Raw genomic sequence first — 16,258 nt, 5'->3', positions numbered from 1 at the left:
TATGTGTGTTGTTATCCTCTGGTAATTTATTCCCACTTTATTTGTTTGTCTCTAAAAACAGTCAGCATGGTGGTCGTTACTAACAGTTACTATTTTATACAGTCACTTCCTGTTGAGATTTACCCACATATTTAACGGTTCTTGCTGTTACTGCTTATATGTTGATCTTTCCTTTTGGATTCTGTTTTCTTCTTCCTGATCAAATTTCCTTGTTTCGTTTTCTTGTAGTAGTTCTCTCCGTAAAGAATCATTACTATAAGTAAACCATCATTTTTTCCCTTAAATAATGGCTTGCTCATTGCTTTCTGGTTTCTCTTGTGTTGAAAGTTCTGCTATAAGTTTAATTATCATTTAATATATTGGTAATATCTACCCTATAATTGGTTGTACTATTTTTTTCCTTGTCTTTGGTGTTGTCCAAAGTCACTACCACAATCTAAATACAGATTTAGTTTTATTTGCTGTGCTGAAATCTGTGCTTTTTGCCTTCCATTAATTCCAGGGAAATTCCACATGATATCTTCAAATATTCTCTCCCCTGTTCTTTTTAGTCTGTTCTCCAGCGACTGCTATTAAATGCATGTTTGGCATACTTATCACATCCCTATGGGGATAACAGGGGCTATCTGTCCCCTGTTGCATGACTTTGCCTTCTTATTTTTATCTTTTTGTGTCTCTGCAATGAATTTTAAATAATTTCTTCATCTCTTTTTATCTTCTGAGCTGTGCCTATTCTTATGTTTATGCCATTTAATTTTTTATTTCAATGACTTTTTTCATGTTTTTCTCTTTTTACTCTCTATACTTTTAAAAATATTTTGTTTTCAGTTCCTGCTTTATAACTTTATTTCAAGCATATTTATTTGTCTTCTTAAAGATTTTATTTATTTATTTGACAGAGAGAGATCACAAGTAGGCAGAGAGGCATGCAGGGTGGGGGAGGAAGCAGGCTCCCCCCCAAGCAGGGAGCCCGATGTAGGGCTTTATCATGACCTGAGGCGAAGGCAGAGGCTTTAACCCACTGAGCCACCCAGGTGTTTCTCAAGCTTATTTATTTAATGGGTTTATTTCTACTATCCAAAGTTCCTGGAGGTGGTGACCTGCTGGTGGTTTTTTTTCTTTTTTTCTTTAGATCTTCTCATCTTCATTCATAAAGATTGATTGTTCCCATGTATGTTTATATTTTTGGATCCTAAGCTTATCTTTAGTACGGTTTTGTCTTTTGAATCCCAGCATGGGATGGATGGAGGGCGTGTCCCTCCAGAGTGGCTTTGCAGTTGGCTGTGCCAGGTGTTTTAGGAATATCACAAGCTTAGAGCTAATTTTGAATTAATATCTCAGCTTAGCAGTTCATGTAGGTAAGGGTAAAGTCAAACCCAAACCTGCCTGAGGACAGGCCCCTTTCCTCCAGCTGCCTCTGCAGCAGCACAGGTGCATTTACTGAGTAGTTTAGCCTCAGACTCACAGACCAAAAAAAAGGCTGTCATCTACTATGGTGTCTTCATGTCATTGAGAGGCCCAGCAGCCACAGCCTCTGTTGCCCTTTCTCCCATTTAGGGTGTGTATGACTGTCACCCATGAGAGCCTCAGGTATCTGTAGGTCCCTTTGATACAGAAAAGTCATAACTCCTTTTTACCATCAGTTTCCTTTTCCAATAAAAATTAGAAGGATTTTCATTTCCAAGCCTCTTTTGAGAAAGCAAGATTAATGCAATGAAAATCAGAACATCTAATTAACAAATTTAACCTCAAACCAAAGAAATTTTGATGCATCAGTTAAGCCATTTACCATGGGCCAGCAGTGTTTCAAATGGTGGAGCTTCTACGGGTCTTTCAATTCCTTCAGCCGCTCCTGTGAGGCCAGAAGCGGTGCTGTCGGTCCCGGCCCCACCCACTACAGTTTTCTTGCGGGAACCATGGTGCCAGATCCCCAACGCTTTTCTTTTTGTCTTGGTTTTGCCACAGAAGGAACAAGTATTTGGCATGCTGGCTTATTTCCGTCCTCACCAGTTTCCTGAGGGAGGCACCGTAGCAGGGCCCATGTTTACCGATGATTCTGACCTTCTTAGTACATTTAACCATGTCACCACAAACTAGGTCTGGGCCCAGGAGAGAGCTCCCACCAGTTTCGTTTTGTTTTTTAAATATGGAATGCTTCACGAATTTGCGTGTCAGCCTTGTGCAGGAGCCACGCTAATCTTGTATCGTTCCAGTTTCAGTATATGTTCTCTGCAGCGAGCCCCCCGCCAGTTTTATTCTACTGTGCTTGTCACCCCAAACCAGATGAGTCCCACACAACAAAGGAAGCACACACAGCACTACCCATTTATGTTAACTTGCAGGTTCCCAGTTCCCACGGAAACTACTGTGTGAAACCAAGGTCATTCTAAGGCTGGCTTGCTTCAGTCCAGGCCTAGTGTTAACCCTTTACGTTCAGGCTGAAAAACAGCTTGGATTCTATGGGGTTCTCAGTTCTGACTTTCCACTCTGTCTTCTGCCCTGCCTGAATATTAGAATCCCTCCGTTACCAAGACTGCCTGCTCCCAGCTTCCTTCACCAAGGGCAAGCTCAGGGTATTACCCTTTGTTTTTGGCCCTGGTAATTCCTCTTACTTCCTTGAGAAGTTCATTTCAGCTCTGGGTTTGAAAAGATATTTGCTCCACCTTATCAAGCATTTGCAGATATTTTTAACATTTCTAAGTATTAATAGATTTTTCAAGTTATCTAATCTAAAATATTATATTAGAAGAAAGTTTGAAACAACTCAAACAGTCTGAATTCAAATTCTGACACCCCTTTTCAGCAGTATAATCTTTGGAAAGATACTTGGCCTCCATGAACTTACTCCCAGCATGGTGTCAGGATATTAATACCCACCTCAGGGGGTTGTGGTGAGATTGAACTATTACCAAAGGTAAAGCTCAGAAGCCCTACCGTGGTTTCCAAATTTCTGACCCAGCCCCTGCGGAAGACTTGAATGTCTTCTCCCACTTCCCAGACATACTCCAGTATAATAAACTACTTGTTCATCCTAAATTCTTCTTCTCTCTGCCTCCCAAGACTTCATACATTGTGTTCTTTTTTCCTGAACATTCTCCTCCCTTGTTCACCTTCTCCCTAACTCTTGTACTAACCCTTCATCGCTAACCTTAGATATCAGTTCCTCTGTCCCTGCCGATCTCCAAGCCTGAGGTAGGGCCTGTGAGAGCCCCACGATCTCCTATAACACTTAACATTTGCCCATCACAGTTGTTTACTTGTCTGAACATACTTTAGGGGAAGGATTTTGGCTGTTTTGCTCACCATTATATCCCCAGCTCCTAATAAAGAGCCTGGCACACAGCTCAATACATGGTAGCTATTATTTTTATCAGCACCTTCATCTGTCATAATTCTCAAATGTCTGATCGTTGTATAAATAACTCTTAAGTATGCCAAGAAGCTTAGAGTTAAGTTACAAGACCGACAAGGGCATGCATTATTTCAGAGCCACATTTTCGGCCATTGTTTTTCACTTATTCGGTCATTTATCCTTTCATACTAGGAACTAACCCAGGAGTGTGATGAAAAGAAATCCCAGTATGATAGCTGTGCAGCAGGCCTCGAAAGCAATCGATCCAAATTAGAACAGGTAAGAAGATGGTTTTTATTTTGACAATTTAGCACAAACTGCCTGTACATGAATGTTTTCATTACATCAACATCAAAAGTTTCCCAAATATGGACCCTCATCCCTGAGCCAGTCTCCTAAGCTCCAGAGATCTTTTATTTCTTCAGACTCGATATGTACATACTGAATTCTCTGTACCACACCCACCAAAGTCCAGGCCCTCATGATGCAGCTCCTGGATTCCCACAATAACCCAGACCCGCTCTCCCACCTCCACTCTCCCCTTCCTGAGGTTTTTTCCTCCATAGAGAGCCAAAGAAACCTCTAGAAAACTTAGGCCACCCTTCACTGTCTTCCCATTGCACTTAAAATCTAACTTCCAAACTATGGTCTGCAAAGCCCACCTGCCTCTTAAACTTCAGGGCCATCAAACCTCCTGGCTTTTGTTTGTGCTCTTCTCCCTCTGGGACACTCTGCTTCCAACTCTTTGCCTTGAATCTCTCCTTTTTATCATCTGGTAGCCTAAACATTACTTCCTCCTAGAGGTCTTCTCTGATCACCCTCTCTGATGTTGCCCGTTTGGCCACCCTGTCACTTTCTACTGCTGACTTTTCTTCATAGTATTTATACCCATCTGAAACTGCCTTCATTACCTGTCTCCTTGTCTATGTCTGTATTCTCTATTTGAATGAGAGCAGGAATCTGTAGTCTTGTTCTCTGCTGTGTCCCCAGCACCTAGCACAGAGTTGGGCACGCAGAAGGTACTTAATAAGTGAATAACTGAATCTGTAGGTTTTAGAGTGATATGAATAGTCTCTAGAAAAGATTTCAATCTGTTACGGTAAACAAAGTTGTAATCACAAAGAAATTACACTGATGGTGTTTTGTTGTACATTTAAAGTTATCCCTCTGTGTTTGATTATTCTTTCAATAATGTTGTCCATTTAAAATTATATATTGCAGGAGGTCAGGGGACTCCGTGAAGAATGTCTTCAAGAAGAAAGTAGATACCATTACACAAATTGTATGATTAAGGTAAAACAAAGAAGATGGAGCAGAAACTTTCTGAGATCTTTCTGTATCAAGGACTTAACCAAAAGCTTGGTCTTTCCACTTAGAACCTAGAAGTACAGCTTCGTCGAGCTACCGATGAGATGAAGGCCTATGTCTCTTCTGATCAGCAAGAAAAAAGAAAGGCAATTAGGCAAGTAATTTTGTTGTTTCTCTATTGAGTTACTCCATGTTTTCCCCTATAGAAGATTTTTTTACTAAATTTTTTATTTAAATTCCGGAATAGTTAATATACAGTGTTCGTTTAGTTTCAGGTATACAATCCAGTGATTCAACAATTTTATACATTACTCAGTGCTCGTCATGATAGGTACACTCTTAATCCCCATTACCTATTTCACCCATCCCCCCACATCCTTCCCTTATGGTAACCGTCCGTGTGTTCTTTATAGTTAAGAGTCTGTTTCTTGGTCTGTCTCTCTCTCTCTCTTTTTTTTCCCTTTGTTCATTTGTTTCTTAAATTCCACATATGAGTGAAATCAAATGATATTTGTCTTTCTCCGACTGGCTTATTTCACTTAGTGTTGTACTGTCCACCTCCATCTATGTTGTTACCAATGGCAAGATTTCGTTGTTTTATGGCTGTCACCTTTAGAAGTTTTATAAACAAGATGGAGTTGCTAAACTACTAAGATTGCAAGTACTTAAATAAGCAGATACTAAGATATTGCTTAGGATTAAATCTTGTTAAACATCTTCCAGATAGTCCGGCCCTACTAACTAAGTAGAAATACACATAATTTTCTTGCTGGCTGGCTTATTTTTTTTTCAATCATGGCATAAAAACCCCGTATAACATAAAATTTGCCATTTTTACCAGTTTTAAGTGTATAATTCAGTTGCATTGATTACATTCACAATGTTGTGGAGCAATCACTAGTATATATAATACCAACCCTTTTTTTTCTCACTCAGATCAGAAACTCCTATAATCATTAAGCAGTAACTCCCCATTCTCCCCTCCCCAGGAATACATATAATTTCATGGTTCCTTTTTTATAAGCACTAAGATTGGTCTATTTTTAAAGTCCCACATGGCCTGGACTCTAGTCATCTGCCTGCTCATTGTGTCATGTGTGAGTGTGTTTCAGCTAGAAGCTGTGTGTTTGCAGTGTGCCAGCCTTCAAAACAAGGAAGGGTGTGTAAATACCACCAGTCCTTATATGGTGATTTTTTTGGTAATCCAAGCTTACAGCATACGGTAATAAATCAAATGCTGCCTGAAAAAAAATGCATTTGTGTTTGAATTGCTAGCTGTGACAAAATGCAGTAATTGAATAAGATAAGCTTTCTTTGCCCCTTACCACAATTCAGATGTTTCACTTTTACCATCCAGTAAAAGCTCAAAATAAAGATTCACATTTATTCTAGATTGTACTTGAGATTTTTTAGTGGCATTTACATTAATATTACAAAAAGGAAATCTAATAAATGGAATGTTGCAGATTCTAATTTTTTAAATATATTATGCACTGGAATGCAAGCCAGACTGAACATGTCCTATAAATAGAACAATTTTTCTTCTAATACTCTGACATATTAAACATATTAAATGTACGTATTCACATTCTTTCATTGAATATAACCTTTGCTCAAATAAATCTGTATGGTCAGTGGTAATATTTTACAAATGTGAGAAATTACATTTATCCTTAAAAAAAAGTTGTAGAAATTAATTTCCATTTTTTCTGAAGTTACAGTATAAGTAGTAAATAAGGTAATATTGCCCCTGAACTATTGGTTTTCTGGCCAGATACATCATTTTAAAAATCATCATAAACCTTACCATTCCTTTGTTTTCCTATAGAAAAAATGTTTTTCCCTGGCTAGAGTAGTACCTAGGAATATTATGAATAAAATGGGGTTAATTGTACTCTAAATTCATTGATATGTATTTAAAATATTATTATTATTATTATCATAGACACAATATTTTTATTATTATTCCATTTTCTACTTTTATGATACTTTCGAGTAAGACCAATGGCCTAAGGAATTAGCATGACTTTGAAAGATTGCAAATTTTTATTTAAAGAGGCAGGATGTTTTATTTTGAAGTACTAAAAAGGGACTCATAAAATTTCTTTTTAGCCTGTTTTTTCCAGTTCTGAGTTTTGTGACCTTGGGCAAATCATTTCTTCACCTATAAAATAAGGAAAACAATTTATACCACCGAAGATCAAGTTAAATATAATGCATGTAACAGTGTTTTGGAAATTATATAGTATGAAATCCTGGAGGACAAAGACTCTGTCTTGTTTTCTTCCTGAAACCCCAGGGCATGCTTGGTACATAACAGGTGCTCCGTAATTATTTCTTGAATGAATTCATCAAATTTAAAATTACACATTAGCGTTATATGATAAAAGAACATGAGCCTTAAGATGTCTTGATTAAATACAGATGGAAATTCTAGGGCGCCTGGGTAGCTCAGTGGGTTAAGCCCCTGCCTTCTGCTCAGGTCATGATCTCGGGGTCCTGAGATCAAGCCCCACATCAGGCTCTCTGCTCAGCAGGGAGCCTGCTTTCCCCCACCCTTTCTGCCTTCCTTTCTGAGATCTGTCTGTCAAATAAAAATCTTTTTAAAAAACCCAATAGAGGGGCGCCTGGGTGGCTCAGTTGGTTGGACGACTGCCTTCGGCTTCGGGTCATGATCCTGGAGTCCCAGGATCGAGTCCCACATCGGGCTCCCAGCTCCATGGGGAGTCTGCTTCTCCCTCTGATCTTCTCCTCGCTCATGTTCTCTCTCACTGTCTCTCTCTCAAATAAATAAATAAAATATTTTTTAAAAAATTAAAAAAAAATTAAAAACCCAATAGATATAGATGGAAATTTTAAAACAGTTTGGACATTTCTCAGTTCTAGGGTAATAAATGAATTATTTAAAGCTATCCAAACTTGGGGTGTCTGGGTTGCTCAGTGAGTTAAGCCGCCGACTCTTGATTTTGGCTCAGGTCATGATCTCAGGATTGTGAGATCAAGCCCCAGTAGCCTGCTTAAGAGTCTCTCTTCCCCACCCCCCTCCAATACATACATACATACATCTATCTGAACTTAACAATTCAGTGTTGTTTTTTTTTTAAAGAATATATCATTTATATTCTCCTAGCTATTTTTCACTAGAGAGCTAGAAAGTTAAACAGGTTGACTTAGTGTCTCATAAATTTTAAAGTCAAAATAAAGTTTCATCAAGATTGTGTTTATTCTCTTCACCCTCATTTCCATGTCCAAATTCCGCCTTCAGTTCAGCTCTATAAGGACTTTTGAGTATTTTTTAAAATATTTATTGATTTATATGAGAGAGAGTCGGGGCAGGGAGAGGGGGAGAGGGAGAGAAAGTCTCAAGCAGACTCCACACTGAGCACGGGGCGCCTTGCAGTGCTGGATCCCCGGACCCCGAGGTAATGACTTCAGCCAAAACCAAGAGTCAGGCGCTTAATCAACTGACCCACTCAGGCATCCCAAGCACTAGGAGGACTTTTGATTCCCACATTGCTCCAGTCTAGTCACACTTACCTTTCTTTTTGCATGAATGCAGATCTTCCTTCATTTAGGCTGCTGCAATTTCTCTTTGTGGTTTATGAGTTCTTAGATTTCTAGTTATGTGTTATTTAACTTCTTACTTACTACAATGTAGCTTTATACAGAAACACTGTCTTTTTCTGTCTAGATTTGAGGTCTGAAGTCTCTTTTATCTTCTTTGTAATTGGTTCCTTTGTCCTCATGTTTCGATCTTTGTCCTTAACACTTTATATATCACTTTTTGTTTTGTGGAGTATTACAGTATAATTATACTTTTGGGGCACCTGGCCTGCTCAGTTGGTAGAGTGCATGAGTCTTGATCTTGGAGTTATGGGTTTCAGCCCTACATTGTGTGTGGAGACTACTTAAAAAAAAATTTAAATCATAAAATATAATATATGTGTATAATTATACTTTTGTTTAAAAACAGTGCAATGTTATTTGTTTTTTTAATTTTTATTTGAAAATTACAGGTTTTTTAGTTTATGAAAGAAATGCTTATAAATACAATAGGAACCATTGTGAAGCATAGTACACAAAAACTGAATGTTGCCCACATTCCATGCCTCAGAAATGCCTGTTGTTAATATTTTCATGTAGGGGTATCTGGGTATTTCAGTCAGTTGAGCATCCAACTCTTGATTTTGGCTCAGGTCATGATCTCAGGGTTGTGAGATTGAGCCCCATACAGGGCTTCATGCTCAACAGAGAGTCTGCTCATCCTTCTCTGTCTGCTCCTACCCCCACATGCACGCTGTATCTCTCTCAAGTAAATAAAATATTTTTTAAAATAAAAATAAATTAAAATATTTTGGTGTATAATTACTCCATATTCTTTTCCCATGCATTTGCATGTGCGTGTGTTAACAAGTGCATGGGAAAATTATGTGTGTATGCCTACAAAAATCAGGTTAAACTACATATACAGTTTTTCTCTTAATTATATGTCTGAAATTCTATTTCAGGGCTCCTGGGTGGCTCAGTGGGTTAAAAACTCTGTCTTTGACTTGGTCCCTGATCCCAGGGTCCTGGGATCGAGCCCCGAGTCAGGCTTTCTGCTCGGCAGGGAACCTGCTTCCTCCTCTCTTCCTGCCTCTCTGCCTACTTGTGATCTATCTGTCAAATAAATAAATAAAAATCTTTAAAAATTTTTTTTAATTCTATTTCAGTATTTATAGATCTACTCCCTCCTTTTTATAACTCTGTATTATTCCTTTGAATGGATGTGCCATAATTTATTTAAATATTTCCCCATCTATTGACATCTAACTTTGTTTGCAGATCTTCACTATTAAAAGCAATGGTGAAGTAAATAGTCTTTACATTTATCTAAAGTTCTGAGAGTTTTTCTTTAGGATGACTGCCTAGAAGTAACATTGCAGGATTATATGTTATTTAATGTTTTGTTTTGTTTTGTTTTTGTTATTTAATGTTTATTTAAAATGTTTATCCTTTCTCCTTTCTACAAACCTCTTCAAAAATAAAGTGTGACTAGGGTGCCTGGCTGGCATACTCAGAAAAGCATGCAACTCTTGATCTCTGAGTTGTGAGTTTGAGCCCCACATTGGGTGATGAGATTACCTAAATAAATTAAAACTTTAAAAAATAATTTTTAAAAATGTGGCTTACGCAAGAGTGTGTTACCATTGTTTTAAGTGTAAATTAACCAGAAATAGTACTTAACATTTTAGTTCTCTTAATTTCTTATGCAGTGGTTTGTGGGTTTTTCCCCATAAATTACTATTTACTAGAAGAACTGACTAAAGATGGGGAAAGAGAGTGTAATGATTTTCATTCTGATTCCAGTACTCTAAACCATCTATATTGTCTAATATATTTAGATTGATAAGTTAATTTATAATTTAGTTGTATGATCAAATCAACTGAGGTAAATTGAAACTAAATCGTTATGTTTATCCCCTAGGGAGCAGTATACAAAAAATATTGCTGAACAGGAGAATCTTGGAAAGGTAAGAATGTATTATTTATTTTTTTTAATTGTGTCTAATTCAGGCTTTCAGTATGTGGTTTTGACCTTGTCATTCTTTTTAAAGGGTTATAGTACAGTTTTCTTTTTTTTTTTTTTTTTTAAGATTTTATTTATTTATTTGACAGAGAGAGAGATCACAAGCAGGCAGAGAGAGAGAGAGAAGGAAGCAGGCTCCCCGCTGAGCAGAGAGCCCGATGCGGGGCTCGATCCCAGGACCCTGGGATCATGACCTGAGCCGAAGGCAGCGGCTTAACCCACTGAGCCACCCAGGTGCCCCTATAGTACAGTTTTCAAAGGGAAATTGGATCTTGATCTCTTGCAAAGATGAAGACTCTTCTTTAGAAATTTATGTGTGTGTGCATATAAAAGTGAAGGGATGTGGATTTTTGGAGAAAAATCTAGTTCTGTTTAGGGAGGAGTTTATGAGAAGTTTCTGAATAAGAAACAAAACTGCCGGGGCGCCTGGGTGGCTCAGTGGGTTAAAGCCTCTGCCTTCGGCTCAGGTCATGATCCCAGAGTCCTGGGATCGAGCCCCACATCGGGCTCTCTGCTCGGCAGAGAGCCTGCTTCCTCCTCTCTCTCTGCCTGCCTCTCTGCCTACTTGTGATCTCTGTCTGTCAAATAAATAAACAAAATCTTTAAAAAAAAAGAAACAAAGAAACAAAACTGCCACATTTAATGAACTACAAGTTTTCAGATAATTCTCAGGTATCTCTTTATTAGATAAGTACAAGTTCATTTATTTAATAAACACAAAGCTCATTGCTATGAACTGGACACTGTTCCATGACCTTTACAAGCATTGATTCATTTAACACAAATAATCAAAAAACCTTCCTTTTCATTTTTAGCTCCTTCCCTGCCAGTCTTATGAAAGCAGGCATATGCTTATGTGATTAATCTTATTTTCTCAGTTCTCTGAGCCATTCCTCGTAGAAGAGGTGGTAGATAGTAAAGGCCTTGACCATCAGGGCTTCAGTGACCCAATTCACTGATTATTTTAATTGGCTTCATAAAGCAACACATTTGGACAGTCATTTTAAAGACACCAGTTCTGTCATTATTTTTTTTTTTTTTTAAAGATCTGTATTTATCAACAACTCAGGGCTAGTGTCCTTATTTACATTTTCTTTTTTATGTTTTTAAATTTTTTTTAAAGATTTTTATTTTTATTTATTTATTTGATAGACAGAGAACACAAGTAGGCAGAGAGACAGGCAGAGAGAGAGGAGGAAGCAGGCTCCCTGCTGAGGAGAGAGCCCGAAGCGGGACTCGATCCCAGGACCCTGGGATCATGACCTGAGCTGAAGGCAGAGGCTTTAACCCACTGAGCCACCCAGGCGCCCTACATTTTCTTTTTTAAAAAATGTTTTTTGAGGGGCTCCTGGGTGGCTCAGTGGGTTAAAGCCTCTGCCTTCAGCTCGGGTCATGATCCCAGGGTCCTGGGATCAAGCCCCACATTGAGCTCTCTGCTCAGCGGGGAGCCTGTTTCCTCTTCTCTCTCTCTGCCTGCAACTCTGCCTACTTGTGATCTCTGTCCATCAAATAAATTAATAAAATCTTTTTAAAAAAAATGTTTTTTGAGAGAGAGTGCAAATGGGGGGGAAGGGGCAGAGGGAGAGAGAGAGAGAATTTTAAGCCTGCTCCACATTCAGCATGGAGCCCAATGTGGGGCTGAAGCTCATAACCCTGAGGTCACGACTTGAGCTGAAATCAACAGCTGGGTGCCCAACCAACCATGCAGACGCTCCTCCTTTTTTTTTTTTTTTTAAGTTTTATTTTTTTGTAGGGGAGGCACAGCGAGAGAGGGAGAAAGAATCTTAAAACAGACTCTATGCTGAGTACAGAGCCTGATGTGGGGCTCAATCACATGACCCTGAGATCACAGCCTGAGCAAAACTAGGAATCAGTTGCTCAACCAACTGCGCCACCCAAGAACTCCTTTATTTACATTTTCTAATTTGAATTATTATTAAGAATATACATGTATGTATGTATGCTTTTACATACGTGCTGTAATAGCTCCCATAAACCTGTAAGTAATATTCTAAAGTTAAACCTCAGAGAAATAATGGTATGGAAAACAATGGCATGACTTTTTTTTTTCAAAGATTTTATTTACTTTTTTGAGAGAGTGAACGAGAGAATATGAGCAGGGAGAGAGGGAGAGGCAGAGGGAGAGGGAGAAGCAGACTCCCTGCTGAGCAGGTGCCCAACAATGGCATCATTATTAAGTACACTTTCATAAAGTGTTTTGAAAAAGACTCTTAAAAACTAAATAATAGGGGTGCCTGGGAGGCTCAGTGGGTTAAAGCCTCTGCCTTTGGCTTGGGTCATGATCCCAGGGTCCTGGGATCGAGCCCCGCATCGGGCTGTCTGCTCAGCAGGGAGCCTGCTTCCTCCTCTCTCTGCCTGCCTCTCTGCCTACTTGTGATCTCTCTCTGTCAAATAAATAAATAAAATCTTTAAAAAAAAAAAAAACTAAATAATATATAAAGACATTTAATATAGAAAATTTCAAGCTTATATAAGTAAATAATGTAATGAATTCATGTGTAACTATCACCCAACTTCAGTAATTACACTCATGACCAGTCAGTTAAGTATCTGCCTTCAGGTCAGGTCATGATCCCAGGGTGCTGGGATCAAGCCCCACATTGGGCTCCCTGCTCAGCAGAGAGCCTACTCCTCCCCCCTCCCACCACCCTTCCCCTTCCCTGTGCTCTCTGTCCCTCACTCTCTCTCAAGTAAGTAAGTAAGTCAATAAATAAATAAATAAAGAAGTAAAATCTTAAAAAAAATGAAAGGAAACCTTAAAGCTGATTTCCTCCATTCTAGTAGAGAAATTGTGTGTTCTGTGCACCCTCTTCCCTTAATGGGATGACATGCCATACTCAAAAGGAAAAAAAGAAATAAGTTCATGCTTGAAAACACATATTTGAATCAAGTTGTAAGCATTCATAGAGATTTTTGGGTTTTAGGATTTAGTGTGATTGTCAATAATTTGTTTTCCTCTAAACATTTCATATGTTAGGTAATGTATTTTTTCATATGAAAACATTTCTCTATTTTATTTTGAAAAGTACGTGGATGGATGCTTTGTGTAGAGAAATATTTATCAAATCTGAATCCTTTTAAAGACTCAAATGTAGTTGCTAAGTCTAAATAAAGATTATTCTTTCACCTTCCAGGGTGGTGTTTTATTGCAGGGTCTTTGCAAAAAGGTAGCAGCACTCTGACAAATACATTTCAGCAAAAGGAGACATTGATCAGCCCATCTCCCAGTCGTCAGTCTGTATCATTTAAGAGACAAAGTTCCTCAATCCTCTCATTCGTAGAGTAGATCTAATTTTTTTTCTTTCCAAATGCTCTTTCATTTTTTTTTTTCATTTTTTTAAAATTAAAAGCAATTGGGGTGCCTGGGTGGCTCAGTGGGTTAAGCCTCTGCCTTCAGGCTCAGGTCATGGATCTCGGGGTCCTGGGATGGAGCCCCGCATCGGGCTCTCTGCTCAGTAGGGAGCCTGCTCCCTCCTCTCTCTCTGCCTGCCTCTCTGCCTACATGTAATCTCTGTCTGTCAAATAAATAAACAAAATCTTTTTTAAAAATAAATAATTAAAAGCAATTAACATATAGTGTATTATTGGTTTCAGAGGTGGAGGTCAGTGATTCATCAGTCTTATATAACACTCAGTGCTCGTTACATCACGTGCCCGCCTTAATGTTTAACACCCAGTTACCCCATCCCCCTCCCTTTCCCCTCCCGCAACCCTCAGTTTGTTTCCCATGATTATGAGTCTCTTGGCCGGGACGGGGCGGGGGAGGGGAGTCTCTTATGGTTTGTCTCCCTCTCTGGTTTCATATTTTATTTTTTCCTCTCTTTCCCTATGATCCACTGTTTTGTTTAATTCCACATACCAGTGAGATAGAGTAGATCTAAATTTTTAAGGAAAACACCAAACCTAGCCTTTAAAAGTGATGATAGCCTAAGTCTTCCAAACCAGCTAGACTGGACATCCATAGACCTTCTCAGGCCAACCTGCTTTCTGCAATTAAACCAACCTATAGTGCTGCAGTTCACACTACCATACACTAGAATTTGCTTTACTAAGTACTGTGGAATACTGTGCTGAAAGTTATAACTCCCCTCACCCCCACTATATCACCTCCCCTTTAAAGAACCCTGAAATCGGGGCACCTGGGTGGCTCAGTGGGTTAAAGCCTCTGCCTTCAGCTCAGGTCATGGTCTCGGGGTCCTGGGATCGAGCCCTGCATTGGGCTGCCTGCTCGGGGGGGAGCCTGCTTCCTCCTCTCTCTCTCTGCCTGCCTCTCTACCTACTTGTGATCTTGTCTGTCAAATAAACAAATAAAAATCTTTAAAAAAAAAAAAAAAGGAACCCTGAAATCTCTGACAAGTATTCTTCTACATTGTAACTATCAACAAAATAAATCTGTATCAAGTCACAGTAACAATAAAAATAAATTATATACTAAGGCGGTTGTATTCAAAAAGTTAAAGCTTTCAAACACACATGGTTATGAAGCACATTAAATTCAATATTGCTGACACAGACAGTGCCCACATGCAGTCTTCAGTTTCTTTAAATAACTTATAGGTTGTTAGGATTTTTGACAAGGAAATTATTCCAGTAATATAAGAAAATTTATAGTTAAATAGTACCTTAATCTTAAAATCATTATAAGAACTCTTAAAATTCTGGATCTGTCTTACTACTTTTGTTTTAGTCCATGAAGATAAAAATGTTTGTTTTAAGATAATTTATTTTTAAGGTGTTTTTTTTTTTAAAGATTTTACTTATCTGACAGAGAGAGACACAGCAAGAGAGGGAACACAAGCAGTGAAAAAAGGAAGAGGAAGAGGGAGAAGCAGGCTTCCCGCTGAGCAGGGAGCCCAATGCAGGACTCGATCCCAGGACCCTGAGATCATGACCTGAGCGGAAGGCAGAGGCTTAACCAACTGAGCCACCCAGGCACCCATATTTTCTTAATTCTGCTTTGTTTCCTGTTGCTGTTTACTGTTAACTTTGCTTTCATTAGCCATGGCTGAGGAGGGCAGTTTTGAATCCGGTCCTAAGCTTAGTTTAGCCTATTATTTGGGCAAGTACCAAGGATGAGACTTCTTATCTGTGTCCTTAGATCAACTATTAGATGAACCGTGTACAATAGAGGAAAGGATGGGGACATTTCTGGGTGACCTGCTTCCGTGTCTCTGCTTATTTTTCTGTCCTTGGTGATTTCTCACACTCAGTGTTACAGTGTGCATTTCTGTCACACTGTGTTTCCTGAGGCGTGTACTCTCATCACCGTTGTTTTCCCCTGACTACCCGCCTGCCTTCCTTTCCCTCTTTCTTCCTTCCTCTCATTGTCTCTGACTCTCTGCTATGCCTCTTTTCAGTCACCCTTTCTGAATTTGCCCTAATACAGGACCAAAGTATATTTTTATAATTCAATGAAACATTTTCTTATTCCTGTTTATAATTTTAGAGTCTGTGAGTAGAACAGTTTTGACAGATGGAATCACGTAGGTTATTAGTAACAAAAGTAATTCTGGGGGCACCTGGCTGACTTGGTTGGTAGAGCATGAGACTCTGGATCTCAGGGTTGTGAGTTCAAGCCTTACGCTGGGCATGGAGCCTACTTAAAAATAAATAAAAATAAAAACAACTCTGATAAGGATATGGCTTATTTAATAGTGTACTTTTTTAAAAATCACAAAACCGTCTTCCTGAAGAATATATGCATACAATTTTATTTATTTGGGTGCACATAGTGCACACACAGATTCAGAAAAGAATATGCTATTTAATAATAATAACAATATATAACATATGGTAGTTTATCAAGTATTTCCAGATCTATTATGTCGTGTGAAAAAATAACCTATGGGGCTCCTGGGTGGCTCAGTCGGTTAAGCAACTGCCTTCAGCTCAGGTTATGATCCCAGGGTCCTGGGATGGAGCCCTGAGTCAGGCACCCCACTCAGCAGGGAGTCTGCTTCTCCCTCTGTCTTACCCCCCTGCTCATGCTTTCTCTCACTCTCTTGCTC

General features: G+C 38.9%; 1 protein-coding gene and 1 pseudogene across 9 annotated transcripts in view; one reads left to right on the top strand and one right to left on the bottom strand.

Moving 5' to 3' along the window:
• IFT81 (intraflagellar transport 81) overlaps window positions 1-16,258 on the top strand; it is a 225,667-nt gene that overhangs the window by 175,960 nt on the left and 33,449 nt on the right. For all 9 annotated transcript variants that reach the window (XM_032309053.1, XM_032309047.1, XM_032309049.1 and 6 more), the window contains 4 exons: window positions 3,545-3,631; window positions 4,574-4,645; window positions 4,729-4,814; window positions 10,128-10,173. In XM_032309053.1, the coding sequence (XP_032164944.1) occupies window positions 3,545-3,631; window positions 4,574-4,645; window positions 4,729-4,814; window positions 10,128-10,173 (291 nt within the window). The remainder of the gene's footprint in view (window positions 1-3,544; window positions 3,632-4,573; window positions 4,646-4,728; window positions 4,815-10,127; window positions 10,174-16,258) is intronic.
• LOC116572527 lies at window positions 2,141-2,240 on the bottom strand (annotated as a pseudogene).

The sequence above is a fragment of the Mustela erminea genome, chromosome 13, assembly GCF_009829155.1.
Source record: "Mustela erminea isolate mMusErm1 chromosome 13, mMusErm1.Pri, whole genome shotgun sequence".
Classification (NCBI taxonomy): domain Eukaryota; kingdom Metazoa; phylum Chordata; class Mammalia; order Carnivora; family Mustelidae; genus Mustela; species Mustela erminea.
Note: the sequence above shows the minus strand (reverse complement) of the source record. Positions and strands in the feature narration are given on the sequence as shown.